This window comes from Ostrinia furnacalis, unplaced genomic scaffold, assembly GCF_004193835.3.
Source record: "Ostrinia furnacalis isolate ACB-3 unplaced genomic scaffold, ASM419383v2 OfSCF1040, whole genome shotgun sequence".
NCBI classification, from domain to species: domain Eukaryota; kingdom Metazoa; phylum Arthropoda; class Insecta; order Lepidoptera; family Crambidae; genus Ostrinia; species Ostrinia furnacalis.
The window spans coordinates 169,972-191,562 of NW_021131279.1; the positions used below are offsets into that span (position 1 = coordinate 169,972).

The 21,591-nt window shown below is 38.3% G+C and overlaps 3 protein-coding genes across 3 annotated transcripts in view; all 3 read left to right on the top strand.

The window, feature by feature from the left end:
• Nucleotides 1–4,873, top strand: part of LOC114350962 (glutamate receptor-interacting protein 1) — a 48,799-nt gene extending 43,926 nt beyond the window's left edge. Inside the window, exons 9-13 of the mRNA XM_028301968.1 lie at nt 108–251; nt 788–1,033; nt 1,429–1,613; nt 2,147–2,302; nt 4,611–4,873. Of these exons, the coding sequence (XP_028157769.1) occupies nt 108–251; nt 788–1,033; nt 1,429–1,613; nt 2,147–2,302; nt 4,611–4,721 (842 nt within the window). The 3' untranslated portion in view covers nt 4,722–4,873. The remainder of the gene's footprint in view (nt 1–107; nt 252–787; nt 1,034–1,428; nt 1,614–2,146; nt 2,303–4,610) is intronic.
• A 98-nt stretch (nt 4,874–4,971) lies between these two features.
• On the top strand, nt 4,972–10,639 carry LOC114350963 (ligand of Numb protein X 2-like). The gene is made up of 3 exons (XM_028301969.1): nt 4,972–5,027; nt 5,224–5,329; nt 6,642–10,639. Exons 1-3 carry the CDS (start codon nt 4,972–4,974, stop codon nt 6,750–6,752), a joined length of 273 nt encoding a protein of 90 aa, XP_028157770.1. The 3' UTR covers nt 6,753–10,639.
• A 4,756-nt stretch (nt 10,640–15,395) lies between these two features.
• LOC114350965 (stearoyl-CoA desaturase 5-like) lies at nt 15,396–18,462 on the top strand. The gene is made up of 5 exons (XM_028301971.1): nt 15,396–15,699; nt 16,203–16,333; nt 16,585–16,790; nt 17,091–17,273; nt 18,102–18,462. Exons 1-5 carry the CDS (start codon nt 15,402–15,404, stop codon nt 18,346–18,348), a joined length of 1,065 nt encoding a protein of 354 aa, XP_028157772.1. The 5' UTR covers nt 15,396–15,401; the 3' UTR covers nt 18,349–18,462.
• The last annotated feature ends 3,129 nt before the right edge of the window (nt 18,463–21,591 follow it).

Below are 21,591 nucleotides of genomic sequence, written 5' to 3' on the forward strand. Positions count from 1 at the left end.
AAGAATTATGAGGTCTGTAATCACCTTTTTGAGACGTCCAAAAAGCATTTGCGTCGCATGCCTCTAAATATTTATCCGCGCCTAAGCGAGGTAGATGTTTCGCGCAGATGTTCCGTGCGCCAACATATCGGTTGAGCCCACGGAACGTCCCAAAAGCACCGCTGAGACGAGGCCACCGCAGCGAGCACACACTGTGACACTCGCCAGCCCCACTGCCCCACCTAGTAGAAAACAAAAGCTAAGCCTGACAGGTGAGCAACTCTGTCGGCACGACGACCCCATCGCTTCACACCACAATCCGCAACGCTACTGACGGATCAAACCATACTCGGACTATGACACACGACACAGTAGCCTGTAGTCTAAGCATTTCCATGTTCTCGATCGCCTACAAGACAGCGCTAATACTCTCGTTGTTACTTCTATTTGCACATCCATGTTCGTCATCAGTGTTCCATTCTGCACACAGATATCACGATTGCATGACCGGTCAGTTTCTTCCATGGCCCTCCTAATGCACTCACCCCTTCACCATGTGAGATGAATTTTGAAGGCGTGTTGACACCAACCTAGGCGTAAACCTAGTCGAGTCGATCACATTTCATAGGCTCAATCTAAACCTTGATAGTTTGGACATTTTTTTTTTCACTTGCTTGTAACGTCGGTGTAAACACGCACTAATCTTCTAAACTAACATTTCTGTCAAAAGCATCTTCAGATATTTGTATGCAGAATGGGACAGCTCTCTCTGCTGACTTCGAACTGACCGTCTGCCCGTGAATTCCAGTACCCCCCCACGGCTACGAGCTAAATAACCTGGATAACGATGCGCTGGACGCGCCCAACATCTACCAGGAGGACATGAGCCGGCAAAGGTACGCTGAGCCGGCCTTCCCAGTGGACTCTGATGAGCCGGTGTCGATGCCGGCAGAGCTGTCCAGCGACGAAGCCAAGTTCAAGCACACAAACCCCGCGTATCAGAGCGCGGTACTGCACACGACTAGTAGTGACTGTGAAGCCAGCAAAGAAGATAGTGAGTAACTTTTTTTTAAAAAGCAGTTTTTGTTTGAAAAAGGAGATATTTTCAGCTTTTCTGGTTACTTTTTCAAGCTGTGCTTCTGTCTTTTATAAGATTATGGACCTAATGCTGCTTACCTAGTGCATGATGTTTTAAATTCCCATTACAAAACAACGCTCAAAACTGGATCAATCTCAGCATAATCTGTCCTGTGATTGAAGCAAATGTCAAACTAATCTAAAACCTTAATCTATGCTTGTAAAATAATCGAGTTCTTAGCTTCGTTCTGTACTATACATACATATACCTAATTGAATTCTCTACATCTTGTACTCATACTACATTCATTTAATCTCGCCTCTCGCCTCTATTTCTTCCTACCATCTATTTCACACACATTCATCTCATAGATATTGGTTTGAAGAAATGGAAAGGAGTCGCGTTGTCCCCAGATAACGAGCGGAAGATGAAGGAGTTCCCTCCGCCTCCGAAGCCGAAGGAGTTCCCTCCCCCTCCGAAGAAGGACTATGACGCCGTCCAGAAGGAAAATGTGGAACCTCCACCACCGGTAGACGAGACAAGCACGGAACCGACGGTTAGTTCACACTTTTACATTCTTAGGCTGAGTTGCACCACCTAACTTTGACCGTAACTATAACGATAACCGGTGATTTTTTATTGAGTTTGACAGATTTTTGACGTTTGTCAAAGTTAAAGCAAGATGGTGCAACCCAGCCTTAAATTATATTTGTAAGATTGTCGACAATTTTGAAAATTCCTACTCCTGGTTTTGGTGGTATTATAACAATATTAAGTTTTCAAACAACATAAATAACATCGTCAAAATTGACATCTGGTCCATTAATAACAAAGTAAGAATGTATGTTAGTCAAAAAACCGTCAATCCAAAAAACTTCTTTATAAATCATGGCTAAAACTATCTCCAATACATTTCAAACAAAAAATTACCCATTAGTTAGACAGAGACATATCAAATTAAACAGCTCTCTTTTTGCGTCGAGGAAAAAGGAATACTTATGACTGTGTATTGACAATTACTCGTTTCCATTACCATGATATGGCTTTTTTGGTAACTCACGTTTAACCATTTCTTTTGTTGCATTACAGATTGTGACAGTCGAACTGAACAGAGGCTGGAACAGTCGGCTGGGGTTCAGCGTACAAAGTCATCCCGAGTCGGGACAAAGCTACATCTCAGCGGTGTACAACGACAGTGTAGCGGCGAGAGACGGTCGGCTGCGGCGCGGTGACGTCATTCTGCAGGTAGAGTGACGTCACTAATAGCAGTACACCGGTTAGGGTTCAGCATACAAAGTCATCCCGAGTCGGGGCAAAGCTACATCTCAGCTGTGTACAACGACAGTGTAGCGGCGAGAGACGGTCGGCTGCGGCGCGGTGACGTCATCCTGCAGGTAGAGTGACGTCACTATAGACACCGGCTAGGATTCAGCGTGCAAAGTCATCCCGAGTCGAAATAGAACTACATCTCGGCTGACTACAACGATAACGTCGCGGCGAGAGACGGTCAGCTGCGGCGCGGTGACGTCATCCTGCAGGTAGAATGACGTCACTATAACAGTACACCGGCTACGATTCAGCGTGCAAAGTCATCCCGAGTCGGGGCAAAGCTACATCTCAGCGGTGTACAACGACAGTGTAGCGGCGAGAGACGGACGGTTGCGGCGCGGTGACGTCATCTTACAGGTAGAGTGACGTCACTATAGACACCGGCTAGGATTCAGTGTGCAAAGTCATCCCGAGTCCGGGTATAGCTACATCTCAGCGGTGTACAACGACAGTGTAGCGGCTAGGGATGGTCGGCTAAGGCGCGGTGACGTCATTCTGCAGGTAGAGTGACGTCACTATAGACACCGGCTAGGATTCAGCGTAAAAAGTCATCCCGAATCGGGGTATAGCTACATCTCAGCGGTGTACAACGACAGTGTAGCGGCGAGAGACGGACGGCTGCGGCGCGGTGACGTCATCCTGCAGGTAGAGTGACGTCACTATAGCAGTACACCGGCTAGGATTCAGCGTGCAAAGTCATCCCGAGTCGGAGCAGAACTACATCTCGGCTGACTACAACGATAACGTCGCGGCAAGAGACGGTCGGCTGCGGCGTGACGTCATTCTGCAGGTAGAATGACGTCACTATTGCAGTACACCGGTTAGGGTTCAGCATACAAAGTCACCTCGAGTCGGGGCAAAACTACATCTTTGCGGTGTACAACGACAGTGTAGGGGCGAGAGACGGTACACTGCGGCGCGGTGACGTCATCCTGCAGGTATAGTGACGTCACTATTGCAGTACACCGGTTAGGGTTCAGCATACAAAATCATCCCGAGTCGGGGCAAAGCTACATCTCAACGGTGTACAACGACAGTGTAGCGGAGAGACGGACGGTTGCGGCGCGGTGACGTCATCCTGCAGGTAGGGTGACGTCACTAATAGCAGTACACCGGTTAGGGTTCAGCGTACAAAGACACCCCGAGTCGGGGCAGAGCTACATCTCAGCGGTGTACAACGACAGTGTAGCGGCTAGGGATGGTCGGCTAAGGCGCGGTGACGTCATTCTGCAGGTAGAGTGACGTCACTATAGACACCGGCTAGGATTCAGCGTACAAAGTCATCCCGAATCGGGGTATAGCTACATCTCAGCGATGTACAACGACAGTGTAGCGGCGAAAGACGGTCGGCTGCGGCGCGGTGACGTCATCCTGCAGGTAGAATGACGTCACTATAACAGTACACCGGCTAGGATTCAGCGTGCAAAGTCATCCCGAGTCGGGGCTGAGCTACATCTCAGCGGTGTACAACGACAGCGTCGCTGTAAGAGACGGTCGTCATCCTGCAATCACAGTGACGGCAAAGTAGAATAGGATCCACTCCCACTATTCGAATGGACATCGTAAGAGGGCGACTAAGGGAGAAAAAATCAGGCTTCCCCAACGTGGGGGACAGACTCTTATTCCTGCGGTGGAGACTAAATGACCTGAGGTTTAGGTTTTTGTGGCCACGGAACATAAGCCCTTTAACTACAGCTACTAGAGGATGAAGGAATTCATTGAAGAATGCCCCACAATCTTAAGTGCGTGGCGTCTAGAACTACGATAACATGATTTTTGTAACGGAATGATAGCTTTAGTGATAATATGCGAAACCGGAAGTGAAATAGAGGGGGAAACGTTTTGATTTCATGCTCAGCAGAGCTCGAAAACATACGAAGATGGAAACTAATGAATACGTTTTCAACCTCAATGAATTTGATAGAAAGTTCACGTTATGACATAATTTAATTAAAGGTAAACTGCGTAGGTAGTTTAGGAAAATGTATCACTTCAATTAAGTGACGAAGCTATCAAAACACGATTTCTTCATAGATTTTGCAGTAGCATTTAAAATTTTCAGGACTACTTAATATGAATTCCTATAAGAGACATTGTGCCTACCTACATATTCGTTAATATGGTGTCAACTACCCAACTTTTTCTTTTGATTTACAAAACATACAGTCAAATAATTATTATTTATTTATATTTACCTAATATCACAATTTTCTTCTCTTTCCAGGTGAACGATGAGAACGTGACTTCAATGAAGACACCAGAGGTGATAGACTTGCTCCGAATACTGAGGGGATCTATCTGCATCACAGTTCTAAGACCGCCTAACGCACAATAAAAGCACAAAAGCACCCTATCTCATTAGCCACAGAGCTGAATATGAAACGAGACTTCACGCTGTAACGGAAGGCCTTTTGAAACAAAAGGCAACTGCGTCGTTGCTCTAGTGATGTTGTTGGTGCGATAATCTAATTATCGATATTAAGTAATCTCGTATCAATAATTCNGACGTCACTATAGACACCGGCTAGGATTCAGCGTGCAAAGTCATCCCGAGTCGGGGCAAAGCTACATCTCAGCAGTCTACAATGATAGCGTTGCGGCGAGAGACGGACGGCTGTGGTGCGGTGACGTCATCCTGCAGGTAGAATGACGTCACTATTGCAGTACACCGGTTAGGGTTCAGCGTACAAAGTCATCCCGAGTCGGGGCAAAGCTACATTTCAGCGGTGTACAACGACATTGTAGCGGCGAGAGACGGACGGCTGCGGCGCGGTGACATCATCCAACAGGTAGAGTGACGTCACTAGAGTAGTAACTGTAAATCTTTTGGAGTTCAGCGTACAGAGCCATCCCGAGTCGGGGCAAAGCTACATCTCAGCGGTGTACAACGACAGTGTAGCGGCAAGAGACGGTCGGCTGCGGCGCGGTGACGTCATCCTACAGGTAGAGGAACGTCCCTAGGTTCCAAACTTTGGCGATTATCACACTGCACCGCGCTCCGCCGCGGTCCGCGTCGCGACTTACAGGGTGTAGTTTTGTAAAAGAACGCTTATCTCAGGGGTGGTAGTACACATGAAAGTAATTAGCTACAAGAAAAATATAAATATTTTTTTAAATATTACTTTATTAGTAAAAAACCTTGTTCAAACGTCTTCCTAAACTTCCGAGACGGCTCTTGTTACCCCCCGCACCAACCCCGCATACCTCGCTACACCACCGAGCACATGCGGCTGCTGCCCCAGGAGAACGGGGGGACTACTCGATAACTCGCCCGTGTAAATAATACCATTTTCCTGATTTCATGGATTTTTCCATATTTTTTTTAATATTTTTTTTTTAATCTGTGTCGTTTATACTAACACTACTGAGATGGGCGTTGTTTTACAAAACCACACCCTGTATAACGAATCCCGCGCGCAAACGCGTTGTCAGTGTCGTGTGCCGCGCGTGTTTTCTAAACAAACGTGAGGTAGGTTTGCATACAATGATTAAATCTGTCGTCCCGCGTACCGCGGCGGAGTGCGGTGCAGTGTGATAATCGCCTTTAGGCATAGTAGAATAATATCCACTCCCACTCCCCAGAAAAAATACGCTAACATTAGGCTTCTCCAACATGATTGAAAGTCTCTGTTCCTGCGGTGGAGACTAAATGATATTTAGGTTTTTGTGGCCACGGAACATAAGCCCTTTAACTACAGTTACTAGAAGATGAAGGAGTTCATTGAAGAATGCCCCACAATCTTAAGTGCGTGGCGTCTAGAACCACGATAATGTGATTTTCGTAACGGAATGATAGTTATCGTAGATTTAGTGATGCCATACCTTACTCTATGCGAAACCGGAAGTGAAATAGAGGGGGAAACGTTTTGATTTCATGCTCAGCAGAGCTCGAAAACATACGAAGATGGAAACTAATGAATACGTTTTCAACCTCAATGAATTTGATAGAAAGTTCACGTTATGACATAATTTAATTAAAGGTAAACTGCATAGGTAGTTTAGGAAAATGTATCACTTCAATCAAGTGACGAAGCTATCAAAACACGATTTCTTCATAGATTTTGCAGTAGCATTAATTTGGGTTTTCAGGACTACTCTACATAATATGAATTCATATAAGAGACATTGTGCCTTCCTACCTACTTATTCGTTAATAAGGTGTCAACTACCCAACTTTTTCTTTTGATTCGCAAAACACACAGTCAAATAATTATTATTTATTTATATTTACCTAATATCTTTCTTCTCTTTTCAGGTGAACGATGAGAACGTGACTTCAATGAAGACACCAGAGGTGATAGACTTGCTCCGAATACTGAGGGGATCTATCTGCATCACAGTTCTAAGACCGCCTAACGCACAATAAAAGCACAAAAGCACCCTATCTCATTAGCCACAGAGCTGAATATGAAACGAGACTTCACGCTGTAACGGAAGGCCTTTTGAAACAAAAGGCAACTGCGTCGTTGCTCTAGTGATGTTGTTGGTGCGATAATCTAATTATCGATATTAAGTAATCTCGTATGAATAATTCAAATCAAGTATAGTTTCATCAGTTTTAACTTCTTATTGATCAATCATTTTGGTACATGTAAGAATGAAATGTATAAAAATAGAGGATTTTTTTTCGGAATGAAAATTGAATATATTTAAACTATTTAGCAAACTCATTACCAGGCATCAGAATATTATGGATATGACAATAAAATAAAATTACATACAACATTAACTTCACCGTCAGTCGAACTAGAACTTATAATACAAAATACCTATTTGATTAACTAATTATAATTATAAGCCCACTGTAAAGTAAACATCTTGAAGTTCCTAATATTCCTAAAACTAGCTAAAACAAAAATGACACCCTGAAAACATTTCTTATATTAAACGAGTTACCTAATTAAGTGTAGGAGTGACGGAATTGATCTCTGTTTGTAATCTCATGAATGATAGGTATTCAGAAAATTAGTGTTAATGTTAAGCCTCGAAAGTCTTGCCCGACCAAAAAATACACAACGAAATCAATGGATTACGATTTTATTTTTATTGAAGTACAATAATGGAATGGCTTTGCAAATTAACAAAAGCTATTTGTTCGATATTTTAAATGAACTCTGAATATTCGACGTCGAATATCGATATCGGCAAAGTCTTTTATGCAGCACTACCATCAGAGATTTTCTTCATCCAATTTCTAAAGCAATTACTTGGTTTTATGCTGCCCAAATAGAACTAGAGTTTATTTTGTATGTATGTCTAAATTTGGCTTCGAAAAACGCAGAAACTGTTAGCAATTAATTTAGTAATTGGATGACCTATAGTCAGTCATTGTGACCATACAAAACACAATGTTTATCACGTATATACTACACTAATATCAATTATAACAATAAATAGCACAATACGCGTTTTATTGTAGAAAATTGTAAGAGATATTAGCATTCCACGAATTAATTACTGTAAATAGTGTAAATTAAAAGACAGTATGTAAACGTAGTGTCTACTGTTGTTTTAAATTTTAATGTAATGAATGAAATAAAACAATTCGAGGGAAATCGTAACACCCAAATATGTATGACTGGGTCTCAGATAATGTATTTTTGATCAAAATTAAATTATTTATTAAAATTTGTTATAATGCTATAATGTTTAATCTGCCTCCAATATTCCTGCCTGAATGTATATTTTTATCAAATATTTAAAATACTGCTTGCACACAGATAAATAGTGGAAAATTTTGCAAGCAAACGTATATTTTCGATTACATAATAAAGGATTACTTTGAGACAATAATAGGGATGATGACACTACTGACATTTTTTCAACCAATATTGAAAGAATACATTAAGTATGAAAATATTTTTTTAAAGTTAATTTGTACGAACTACGAATTCGTTTATGATTTGGCCAATCGCTAACGCTGTATTACCAGAATAATATTATGTATACTTAATGTGACTTTTTCAATAGTTTTTGTAAATGGTGTCATCATACCTAAATGTAATTACTTTTGTACTTACTATTATTAATTTGATCTAGGTAGGAACTTTCTACTAGCATTACTTTAATTTCATTAAATTGAAAAAACTCCATAGCAATGAAGTAGGTAACCGTTATTGCTTACAATTAATTCGTACAAATTAATTATTTTTATGCAAAAGATGAGTTATTACAAAGTACCTATAGGTTTTGAAATTCTAGATGGAATAAAGTAAAATTTTGTAATTTTCCGAGTTAGAACGCATTTCGAAATTTACCTATGTCACATATTTTATGTATTTAAATAATGTAAAAAGTGTTAACCTCTGAGGTCATACGCGTTAAAATAGGCCTATGGGTCATAGATGGACCTGAGTAAATCTTCCAAAACTTGTAAAACACTATAGTACTCTATGATATTCGACCTAACATGTTATTATAGCTATATTTCTTTATCTAGGCACTGATAATAATCTAGTCAAATCTAAATTTTAATTCTATTTATCACAGTTAACCCTCTGAGAAATCCTTAAATATATTTAAAAGTACGTTAATTATCTAAAGTACAGAGACGTCATTCTAATTGATTTCTCAGATTAGTAAAAATGTTATTACCTTGAAAGATTTTATTGACAAATCAACTGAAGAAATCTATTTTAATAATTATAAATAAATTATAATGTAGTTAACGTAGAAGTAAAGATATTACAGATGTGTAACATTAACGAATCAATCAACTGATATTCTAAAATAATTGTGATGGTTTATGTTAGTATACTGTGTATTGTAAAGTCTAGATGTACGAAAAAGATTATTAATATACGATGTACGTGCATATAGACCTGGCCCAGTTATATTGTTTCCAAAAGGTTAGTAAACTGCATACCTCACACTGTTGTAAATAGAAGTAACTTAAATGTATATTTTTATGAAACCTGGTCATTCTGTAAATCTGTAGCTTGTATTAAATAAGCCTACTTATCACCATATTACATATTACACCATACAATAAGTTTGTTTGTATTTATTATCATTTAACCTACGTTATAATTCATTTTAAAAAATTTGAAGATATGTTTCAAATAATTAATAAATTCTAAGTCATCACGGAATGCCTGAGTAGAATATGTAGAAGTAGTAACATGACAAATGGAATGAAATATTAGACATGGATTATCATCATACATATCCATTTAACATAATATATTATGGTATGGAAATATCTTTCTAAGGTCATTTGGTCGGTCGATAAGAGATTGAGGTAACATATTTCCATTTAGAGGTATGATTTATTTTAAGAGGTACGCTCTACAAGTTGGAAAATACAGAATACTTCCAACACATAATTTTTATCATAGAGATGGGAATCAATCATTTCTTTGTACCTAGGTATTTGACTAATGTTCATCTGATATTAATATTTTTTACAGTCATCTATGATTTAACGTCTAAATTGTTAACGGCCGACCATTTGGTCTCGTTTGAACTAATCACCCCACAGTTGGCTTAAATTCTTTTGCAATTAAAATAATCTTTATCCATTTTGTAAATATTGAAAGCTTCTACGCCTATCTTAGCAACTGATTTGAAATATCTCACACGTACCTATGTAAGCACTTAATTGTAATGTAAAAGAGTAAATATGCGCTCAAATACACGTGAAAAAGTTTGGGGGAAAATATTCAATGGCAAAAAATAATTTAAATATTTAAATATTTAAATGTATAAATATACATGCCGCACATCAAACACCTCTGAAAACAGCTAAGATGAAACTGCTACTATTATACGGTGGCTCTCCTTCATGTAATAAAGTTTAAACCTTTAACCCTTTGTTAATGGAGAACTAACTCGTCAAATACAATTTGTAGAAGTCCTTAATATAAATTACAAATGACCATCGCCATAAGGTTTGTCACACATTAAATTCGTATCTCATCATGTAGTATCTTGCAAGTTTTAATGATGATTCAATCGATATAAATAAAAAACCTCATAAAACTTAAATAAGGTAAGGCTCTCAGAATTGAATTTAGATGAGGTGCAGTGTTTCCAATTCGGCGACTAACAATCCATATAGTAAATATGAAGATTTATTATGTTTGTGGTGCTCAATGTATGTTAGATGCCCGCGTGCTTGCTAGTCTACCCTACAACTGGGCCGTAGTGAAGGTGAGAACGTTATGTTACGGAATACAGTCATATAAGTTGGGATGTACCATATACTTAAATACGAGTAAATACTATAGTTATAAATAAATATAATTTAAATTATATGTTTGTTTTACTATACCACTAATATTTGAAATGCAATCCCTTACATACAATGCTGAATAAGCTAGATAAACCTACTAGAAATGTCTAGATGACAAGAGTATACCTAATAATGCTGGTAAAAGTGATACATTTTGTTTTGCTTTAATGTAGGTAAATTAAATTAATGTTTGGTAATTTTATTATAATATAGGTACAAAAGTCAGTATGAAGGCCAATATTTTAATATAAATGTTTATAAATAAATACTTACTTCGGAAAATTTACAGAATTTCGACCGAAAAAGCCAAAGATCGGCGTGCGTGAAAACTGAATATGCGTCAGTCCATCAATCAAAGATATCCTTCGACAGTTGTCAGTTAGGTGATAGGTGAATTTAACCCTTTAAATGTCTGCAAGCTTTTTCTTTTTATTTTGAATCCTCTCTGTACAATGTGAAGTATGTGACAATTTTAACTCGCAAATCCCTTGTCTCTATCTTTTAAAGGCTTTCTTCCAAAATTATACCACCCTAACCCTATTACACTGACTGGCTCGAAGGATCACAAGGAAAACTGTGAGCATGGATGGACTTTATGTGTGTTTTTGTTTCTTATTTAAATTTATAAAGGATGGAATTTTGTAATGCCACCTGAAGGGAAAGTAAGCTCCAATTACTGTACATAAAAAAAAACTCAAATTAAAACGTTCCTTTATTTTTCAAAAGGAAGACAACTGCATTCAAAGATTTCCCGCCGAAAATTCACTACCATACATTGAACATGATCACACAGACCAACATGAGGCGTGCAAGTGTTAATTTTAGCAAGTGCGCATTGAATGAATAATAGATAAACTATACAGTGTGTCCGGGCATGTAGTGATCAAACTTTAAAGGCGTAATCTATAGACAATTTTATCGATGAAAATACTTCAAAAATGGGGCCTGACCCATTTCTCGAAAAATTACATCGATTTAAGTTTTTAAGTTTTATTTTTCACCTCTTCTTTAAAAAACAAGTGAAAGCGTGGGTAGCTTAACATTAATAGGCAAATATTTTATATCATGCGATAGCCAATAAAATTATCTATTAGTAGAAGAAGAAAACAGACACAAGTTTCATACATTTTATGGGAGTAAGAATGGATTTAATTAGAAAAATACATAACTTTTTTCACTTCTTTTTCAGTTATTTTCCAACACAAGAAAAACCAGGTCGTTAAGGTATGTTTTATTTGCATTGTATTTTTAGTATTTGAGCTATTCTACAAAACGAATGTAAATTTATTAGTCTACGTCTATTAGTTTCGACGTAATTGTTGAACAAAGATACCCCTTCCCTGCGGTTTCCATAGCGCACGCGACATGCGAAAATGCACTGCCTGAAAGAATCACACAACCTATTCCGATTACTATGGAAACCGCTGGGAAGGGGTATCTTTGTNGATAGTAAAGAAGCAATTAACGAAAAGATGTGAATGCAAATGCAATCAGCCCATGAATACAGGTAAAGTCACAGGCAAATGCTAGTAATATATATATATTCAAAATGTACAAGTAAAGTCCTTTCAAATGATACCAAACACGGCATATTTATCTTAACTTTTTTTTTTACTCTGTATGTTATGTCCGCTAGAGGGCGCCACATTAGATTTTGTGAAACCCCATATAGCCTATAACCAGCGGACAATTAAGACGCTTCTAATGATATGTCATTTGTCAAATTCTGATAAGTAGTTTAGAAGTTACGAGGGAACAGATGAACATACATACATACATACATACATACATACATACATACATAGCCTGTCAAAATCATAACCCTCCTTTGGCTTTGCCGTAGTCGGGTAAAAAGATACAGCAAGCACGCTGAAAAACACTAGAAAAACGCGTTCTGACAAGTACGTTCGGGCTTCCAGAACTTCCAGAACCCAAAACAACAGTTTTTGTAACAAGAACGAAAAGATATAAAATATGCTATTTTTTATTTATTTACACTTCACTTGTTAGTATGTGTGGGACAAATCTTGCAACTGAATTTAAGACTAGTTCTCAACCGATTGAGCTGAAATTTGGTATACATAAGTAAGTACGATGAAAATGCAATGTTATGGTACCATTAAGCTGATCTGATGATGGAGTCAGGAGGTGGCCATGATGTCCAGGGTCCTGATGATGGAGTCAGGAGGTGGCCATAGGAATTCCTAAACGAAACGGTGGAAACTTATCGAGTTTGGGTTTGTTGGATTTGTCTTTTCGAGTACTTTGGTGCTAAATTGTATTGTAATTGAACCAAGGCTCTGAGATTGAGATACTATAGACTAAGAGCTGGTGAACGCCAGACCTACGTCATTTTATAAAAGCTGAAAGTTTGTCAGCGTATGCTCCCAATATAGGTTAGAATGTTGGTGGATTATGAAGTTTAGGTCATCGTTGCTTTGGCAGCTATCGTAAAAAAACTGTCTGGCAAGGAGTTGGAACTGTCAAAACTGTGTGGCTGATGTCGAAACAACTTCTAATCATTGCCCAAATATTATACATAAAAATCCGATTTTATGGTTAACACATGATAATAAAACGAAAAAAGTAATTGTACCTATAGTCCAGTAGAATTAGCTTTTAAATCGGAAATAATTCCTACAAAAGATTTTATTGTTTTAATGGCTTCATTGGTTGCCCATTAAGACTCTCCTAAGTTTTCGACTTCGACGGAGTTGTGCTTAAGTGGTGGGGGCCCCCGAAAGAGGCATTTTTTCGGTTTTCCGGTTATACCGCGTAAAGGACTTACCCTATCAAAAAGTGGTCTTCATGGCGGTTGAAGGGCACTTAATCCTGCATTGAATAAGACCAAATTCATATGTTTTGGACAAATCGTTCTCGCGCTAAAGTTCGGCAAAGTAGAAAATATACGTATAATTAATGACCCTCTCCACGTCCAATGGTTTATTACCCACAGGCTTCCAAGTCTTGTCAATGGTTGCATTAGATTCATTTTCGGCCTCCGGAAATTTGATCATATCTCGAGTTATAGATCCCAACTCAATTGGCTTCCCATTCGTCAGCGTAGGAACTCTAGACTTCTTGGCATTCTTTTCGCCGTTCTCTCTAATCCCACCTCTCCTTCCTACCTTAAAGAAAAGTTTACATATCTGCACCAATCGCATGACCGAACTCTCCGTTCTTCCGGAAACCTTCGGCTTGTGACACCTGTCCACCACTCTGCCTTCTTCTCGAAGTCCTTTACAGTGCAGGCTACTCGCCTTTGGAACTCGTTGCCACAAGATGTCAGAGAGTCGGAAACGAGGACATCATTTAAAATGAGTGTACGTAAACACCTTTCCACATGATTGCGTAATATTGTTTATTTATTTATCACATATTATATGGTATTATATGTTAATTATATTTATTTATATTATATGTTTGTATGTATCTGTATATATGTATGTATATGTATGTATGTATGTAGGTATATGTATCTTAAATATTATATCAATTAAAAATTTAACTTCAATTTTAACTTCTACCCTTCTACCTCTACCTTCGCACACACAGCTTTCTGCATAACCCAGGGGTCGACTGGCTGAGAATGCTTAAATAGCATTAAGTCCACCTTTTGTACTATTTTATTGTGCAATAAAGTTTTATAATAATAATAATTAATCGAATTGTTAATCGATAATCGTTATTTGGCAATATCGATTAATAATCGATCCGTGATCGATTATGCGAGAACACTACAACTTAACTGGTAGAAATCCCATTGAAACATGACTGTGTTCATGTCATTTCTCTAAATGGTACCTGGGTATGGTCCTACGTTTATAATGTAGAACATGGTTTAAATATACAATTTTTTGGCCCCACTCCTGAACTGTTGGACATAATAATGGATAAATAACTTAATGTATTTAAAATGTAAGTAGATAAGTATATTAATTAATAATATTTTTTGTTTGCGCAATAAAGCACCTATTACTATTACACATTATGTCAATTTCCAAGCAAACCCGGGAGTTTTTGGTAGTTATTTATATGAAAATATATTTCTGATATTAAGTCCTAACAAATAATAGTAGTTACATTTCTGTTGGTTTTACGCCCAGATTCCATAGAAAAGTGCCCATCATCCTTTATAAAGGGTGGAATTTTGTTATGCCACCCGAAGAGAAAGTACTCAAATTACTGAACATAAAAAAATACTCAAATTAAAACGTTCCTTTATTTAAAAAAAAAAGACATCTGCATTCAAAGATTTCCCGAAATTTCCGAAAATTCACTACCATACATTGAACATAGGGTCACACAGACCAACATGAGGCGTGCGAGTGTTAATTTTACCAAGTGCGCATTGAATGAATAATAGATAAACTATATAAATCCTGTGAAATAAAAATATATAATATTAATTTGTATTCGAGCTTGAGTGATATTATCTAGTAAGTACCTAAACAAACCTATAATTTGGAGAACTTGAAAACTGATTCATTCATAAAGGTAATTAAATTAAACTTTATTCGTTCTTTGAACAAATATTTTAAAGATTTTTCCCAAAAATGAACTACCAACTGCATTGATTTGTTTTTTTTCAAGTAACGATCAATATTGTTTTTTAATCCTTCAAGTTCCGCGAATCCAGACACAATAGATAATTAATCAATTGTTACGCGGTAGCCGGCTACCGCTTAGGGGCTGAGGAATTTTGGAGAAAATTCTTTTTTTGTAAAAAAAATATTATGTTTTTCTCTTTCTTCAGCTTGGAACAATACTACAAACGATACTATGGCCAAATCATCCGAAGTAGAAGATAACGCTACTTTGAACTCTGAAATTATCCCTAAGAAAATAGATAAAGAAAATCGAAGCCAGACGATCAGCGTCTACGATCAAATAAGGCCCAAAAACGAGGGCTCGTTTATGTCCACTGTGAGAGAATGGGAAAAGATGGCTGGCTTCAAGACTCCAATAGTGTGGATCAACACCATAGCAATCTCCCTCGCCCATGCTCTAGTACTGGTGTCAGTCTATTTTTTAATTATTGACGGTCGTTATTATCCGAAATGGCAGACTATTGTATTTCGTGAGTATTTTATTTACTTTTTTATTCCACATCGCTAATCCTTTAAAAGATAACCTCATAATCTAAAGTTTAGATAATGAGGTTATCTTCTTTTGGTTTTAGAGCACAAGATAGTCTATTTTTAATATTACGACAAACTGTCGCACAGTTAGGCAGATCTGATTAAATTGTAAATATGTAGGTACTGTTACTTGTAAAGAACAAATAAATAAATAGAAAATAGAAAAATAAACGAAAAATAAGATTACCTACAGCGGAACAGTCCGTAAAAATAATAACCAAAACCAAATTAAAGACTGACTCTGAAGAAAAGCACTAGTGACTAACGAACGATAGATAACAAGCCGAGCTAGGATGTGCGCCGTGATATACTCTTATCGATGATTTTAGATGTCAAATTATATGGGCTTATCGCGTAAAATCGATAAAGGACATGCGCCCCATAATGAAATGACAACTCTATCGTAACGTAGGTATATTTGTATTTTTATCACTGATTTCAGAGTGCTTATCAATTGTGTTGACCACCTTCGGCATCGGCGCCGGTGCTCACAGGCTCTGGAGCCATCGCGCCTACAAAGCGAAGCTTCCTTTACAAATCATATTAGTGATAGGCTACACCATGGCTGGAATGGTGAGTAATGTAACGTAAGGGAAAATATTAGGGCCAAGATTAAATTGTGTTCGTACTTAGTATAACTACGATTGAGCACTACTTGCTACCGACCGCGGGCCGGAAGATGTAGTGTGGGCATTCCTTCCACTAAGTGGAAGTGAACGAACGAAAAATCGAATTTACCCTTTCCACCTGTCTTAAACGCAGCTACGTCCAATGGCGGACAAACGCTTCTCCGAAATCTAGAGTAATCTTTTCTGTATGCTTAGAACGACCTGTACCAGTGGGTGCGCGACCACCGCGTGCACCACAAGTTCTCCGAGTCGTCTGCCGACCCTCACGACGCCAACAGAGGCTTCTTCTTCGCCCACGTCGGCTGGCTGATGACGAAGAAGCACCCTGATGTAATCCGCGAGGGTAAACAAGTCGATATGAGTGATATTGACAACAACCCATTAATTCAATTTCATCTGAAGTAAGTGACAGCACCTAACTTACAATTTGTGTTAGGGGGCTACACAAACGGAGACACAGCAAACTGCGTAGCAGCTATCAGCTATCGCAGTACCTACAATTATAAGAAAAATTAGTCTACTGACGACTTTTACTTTCCAGACATTTGTATGCGACCTGAGGCGACACAAGTCACAAAAGTGTCAACGTTCTGCGCAGTATCTAACATCAATCATTCGATAGATTCTGACATTTAACATACCCCTTCAAGATCATTACCATGGGTTACAAATAATGAAAATCTGTTTGCGTTTTATTTCAGGTACTTTCAGGTGTTGAGACTTTTCTTCTGCCTAATATTACCGGTCGTTATCCCGGCTGTGTTTTGGGACGAGCGCGTGTCTGTTGCGTTCTTTGCTCAAGTCCTGAAATACATGGCCATGCTTCACGGCACATGGTCTGTAAACAGCTTTGCACACCTGTATGGCAACCGACCCTATAACAGGTTAGTTTATTCATCATCGCCTTGCATCATCAAGCAGTAATTCGGTGTTCGTGAAAGTACTTGAGGTAGGCAAATGCAACAAAACACTGGTGCAACAACACCACTTTCTCGTACTATGTTAAGAAGTCCGCGTGAGGTTGTAGTAAAGTTCCACATCCTACTATCCAACTAATATTATAAATGCGAAAGTTTGTGTGGATATCTGGATGTCTGGATGTTTGTTACTCTTTCACGCAAAAACTACTGAACGAATTTTGTTGAAACTTTACAGTATTATTGTTTATAACTCAGATTAACATAATAGGCTATAATTTATGACGATATGTGACAAACTAAATTTCAATAAATAAATAAGACGTGGTTAAAAAGCGCCATCTATCGTCATTGGTTAAAAATACATCGCTGGAAAAAAAAAATGACATTTGTAAATATGTACTCATGCGGGGGAATTAGTAATTAAACGAAGCCCACGCGTACGAAGTCGCGGGCGGCCGCTAGTCTTTAGTAAAAATGGACTGATTCATTAAAATTGTCAATAATGAATATCAAACCACACGACTAATGAAAATATTGTCATTTTCATCCATTTTATTAGGTCTTAGCTTTCCGCCCGCTACTTCGCCCGCGTGGACTACATTATATGTATAGTGGACCCGCTTATTTTTTTCCAAAATTTAGCCTATGTTACTCGTGGATAATGTAGCTTTCGAATGGTAAAAGAATCATTAAAAACGGTCTTGTAGTTTTTGAGCCTATTCATTACAACCAAACAAACAAAGTTTTCCTCTTAAGAAGTTACACATTTGCTTATTGTGTTTTATGTTTCAGCAAAATAATGCCTCGAGAAAACTGGGTGGTATCTTTTTTTGTCCTTGGCGAAGGCTGGCACAACTACCACCACACGTTCCCGTGGGACTACAAGGCGGCCGAGCTGGCCTTCCCTTTCAACGGAACCACGAACCTGCTGGATTTTTTCGCCAAAATTGGCTGGGCCTACGAACTGAGAGTGGCGCCACCATCTCTGATAGAAAAAGTTGCAAAGACTAAGGGCGACCTAAGTTATCACAAAGAGTAATTTATAAGTAATTGTCAAAAATAAACTTGCCGTTCCAAACAGATTCAATGAAATGATCTAACTAATTAGATTTAAATCATTCCAGCAATATTTCTGCTTTATATGTATTTATTTAAAGTTCTCAACTACAACGCTACCAATCGATCAACGTGGAAAGCATTGGGGGAGGCCTATGTTCAGCAGTGGACGTCCTATGGCTGAAATGATGATGATGATGATTTAAAGTTCTCAAGCTCTTAAAAATAACCCATTACGGAAATGGCCGATGTCAATATAAGGTATTGTTGATAAATAGGTATGAGCTTGTAAAACTGCTAATAAACTGCATCCTGTCTGTGTCAAACGCGCAACTATGCATTTGTGGTTCATAGGTCTTCACTTCCTGTAGGCAAATGCACAAATAATAAATGCAGGTAAAAACCCTCAAAACTAGGAAGCTTATTTATTTAGAAACTATTTTATTTAATTACTTAAAAAACTAAAGTTCTCCATTCGGTAAACCTTACAACTTTATCTTGTTCATGTGCCTGACCAGACAGCAGGTGGATGAGCTGAGCCAGTCCTTGAGGAGCAGGCAGACAAACTAACGGCCGCTCTACGGGCAATGCCTGAATTCTGCCGCGATATCAGCATTATTAACAAAAAATTTAACAAATCCAAATTCATTCAAGAAGAAATTGACACTTTATCTATTGGAAAACATTTTTTATAGCGTAGAGAGGATTATGTAAATAAAATTTTAATTGAATTAACAAAATTGACATAAAATAATAATTCAGTCGAGTTTGACATAATTGTAATATTAATATTTATTTCATCTGACACGAGTATTGATTTTAGTATGTGAAATGCAATTTTAGGGTTAGATTGGATTTATTTTATTTTATTTTAATTGAATTTGACATTATGTATTGTAGTAATAATTTTATTTATTTATTTCATCTGACACGAATATTGTTAAGTATACAGGGTGTTAGGTAAATGGGTATATGAGCCGACACAAGCCCATGTTAACATGGTCATATAAATGGTATGGTGAAGTCAGAAAATTGATATCTTCATTTTAATTATTTTATTTTTCATACAAATCGGATTTTATAAAATTTATTTTGTATGAAAATTAAAAAATATATACCCATGGCTCATATACCCATTTACCTAACACCCTGTATAAATGCAAGTTTAGGGTTAAATTAGATAAATGTTATTTTAATTGTATTGATTATGTGAATTTTAATGTCGAAGTAATTAATTTTTCTATACAATGTATTTTGTTTTTGGAATAAATAAAATGAAAATGAATGAAAATTAGGTGACCTGTAAAAGTTCACCTGACGTTCCTGTCATAAAATCAGAATGTTAGGTCGTATAGACCGCCATAAGGCTTACGAGTGGTTGTTTGTTTATAAACACTTGATCCAAAGAATCAACGTTAATTCAGTGATCATCCGTCGAAGTAAACCAAGTCGAAGTAAGCAACCTGGGCAATGTCCGCGTGGTCTGTTCACGCGGGCGGCTAATCTCTCACCTGCGCGGCAAGTCTCGTTAACTCGGAGGGCCTGTCGGGCAACCCGTGACCCACAATTGAGTGGGCCGGGGGCCGTTGAGGTACGGGCCACGATGCAGGGGACATCTTTAAAAACCCCCACAGGTGGGGGCTGGCGGGGCGTTTGCCCGGGCCCATTCTCTGGAGGGCCGCTCTCGGTACTACCTACTCTGATCAGCAGAGCTGACCGAGCAGCGGCATAGAGCAGACCGTAACCCACTACGGCGGGCCGGGGGTCCTGTAGTACCAGGGCCGCGAGGAGAAAACCTCTATAAAAAACAACTGGAGGAGGGGATTGGGGGTTCCCTCGAAGCCAGAGAGGCTCGCTCGTGGCGAGCCTCTAGCCTGAGGCGGAGCTGCGGACAAATGTCCAACCAGGACAATATCTCGCGGCTCCGTTTCTTTGGGCTCCGTTGCTTTAGTGGGTAGGCGGGGAGAGTCCCACATAACCCACTGGCCGTCGCCATAGACCAGTCGGCCGGGTATGCGCAAAGCATTTCCCGACGAAAAAAAAAAACGCGCCGCGTACTATCCACGCCGGCGAGCGCGTGACTCTGAACCAGCGCGCCAAATATTTACGATTTGTAAAAAGAATCGCGTGCATCGCAATGTGATCTAGGTACATTCAGCGTCAAATACTTCGTTTAACCCAAAGTAACCAAAAAGCTCGTAACACGGACAACAATGAAGAAGTTTCGTGATGTTGAAAACATTTTCATTGTTGGGATTAAAATATAGACCATAACTAAAAAGACGGTGAAGTTTTTTATCCATCATGAAATGGCTGAAAAATTACTTATTTAAATTACCTACATATTTTCGCGTGGAACTAAAACGTTGTGCGTTGAATTCACGCCACCAGTTCTATTTTCAACCAAATCAACCACAATGCTTACCACCCCTGGCGCGTTGTCGAGAATAACACTATAGTCTACGTTAAAGTCTTCTTCTTCTTTTTTATGTATGGCCAGGTCTGGAATATGTCAGAAAATGGTTACAAAATAATTTAACTAAGAAATAATCTTGAGTGATCCTGGCTGAAAAATTAAAAACTACTAGATTTTTATAAACTGTCTGTCAACAGCACTGGATCAGGGGTGATTCACTGTTTCGAATGAGTGCCGTGACGTCACCGATGAAATGGCGCGAAATATTATGTTATGCGCATCTTTGGGGCCCTGTAACTTCTTTATTTGTAGAGATATTTTCATGATTCTTTCACAATTATTATTGGTTTTACTTATATTTTTTAGTTTTATTTATAGAATAAAAATTGGAAACTCCTCCATTGGAACGTGTTGCCAACTATTGACTCGGCCATTCTCACGATTAGGCGTTCTCAGCCTAATTACCATATTATTTTTGAAATTTGGCTTAATTGACTTAAACGTATTTAAATATAAAACACATGAAAAGTACGAATTTAACAATCGTAAAGGCGTCAAATTATTCAAAGCGGTTTTCGCGTAAATGAGATCCAAAAATTTTATGGTCACGGTAATTAGATAAGGCTAATACTTAATCTAACGGTAATTAGAAAATATATGTAAAATAGCAAAAAAAGCAACATCATTCATTGATAAATTTGTACACAAATAATAGCGTCATATAAAAAGCTGTAGGTACTCTTAATAGCCCTTTGCAAAAAGAAGAACACTAATTTCTATTATTTATTGTATCATTATATTTTCAGTATA

What these genes read in the sequence shown, in the direction of transcription:
- LOC114350965 (XM_028301971.1), top strand. Translation starts at nt 15,402, where the DNA reads ATGGCCAAATCATCCGAAGTAGAAGATAACGCTACTTTGAACTCTGAA. An exon ending in ATGGCAGACTATTGTATTTC is followed by an intron (nt 15,700 to 16,202) that starts GTGAGTATTTTA and finishes CACTGATTTCAG; the next exon opens with AGTGCTTATCAATTGTGTTG. An exon ending in TTAATTCAATTTCATCTGAA is followed by an intron (nt 16,791 to 17,090) that starts GTAAGTGACAGC and finishes GTTTTATTTCAG; the next exon opens with GTACTTTCAGGTGTTGAGAC.
- LOC114350963 (XM_028301969.1), top strand. Translation starts at nt 4,972, where the DNA reads ATGATAGCGTTGCGGCGAGAGACGGACGGCTGTGGTGCGGTGACGTCA. An exon ending in GCGGTGACGTCATCCTGCAG is followed by an intron (nt 5,028 to 5,223) that starts GTAGAATGACGT and finishes TTTGGAGTTCAG; the next exon opens with CGTACAGAGCCATCCCGAGT. An exon ending in GCGGTGACGTCATCCTACAG is followed by an intron (nt 5,330 to 6,641) that starts GTAGAGGAACGT and finishes TTCTCTTTTCAG; the next exon opens with GTGAACGATGAGAACGTGAC.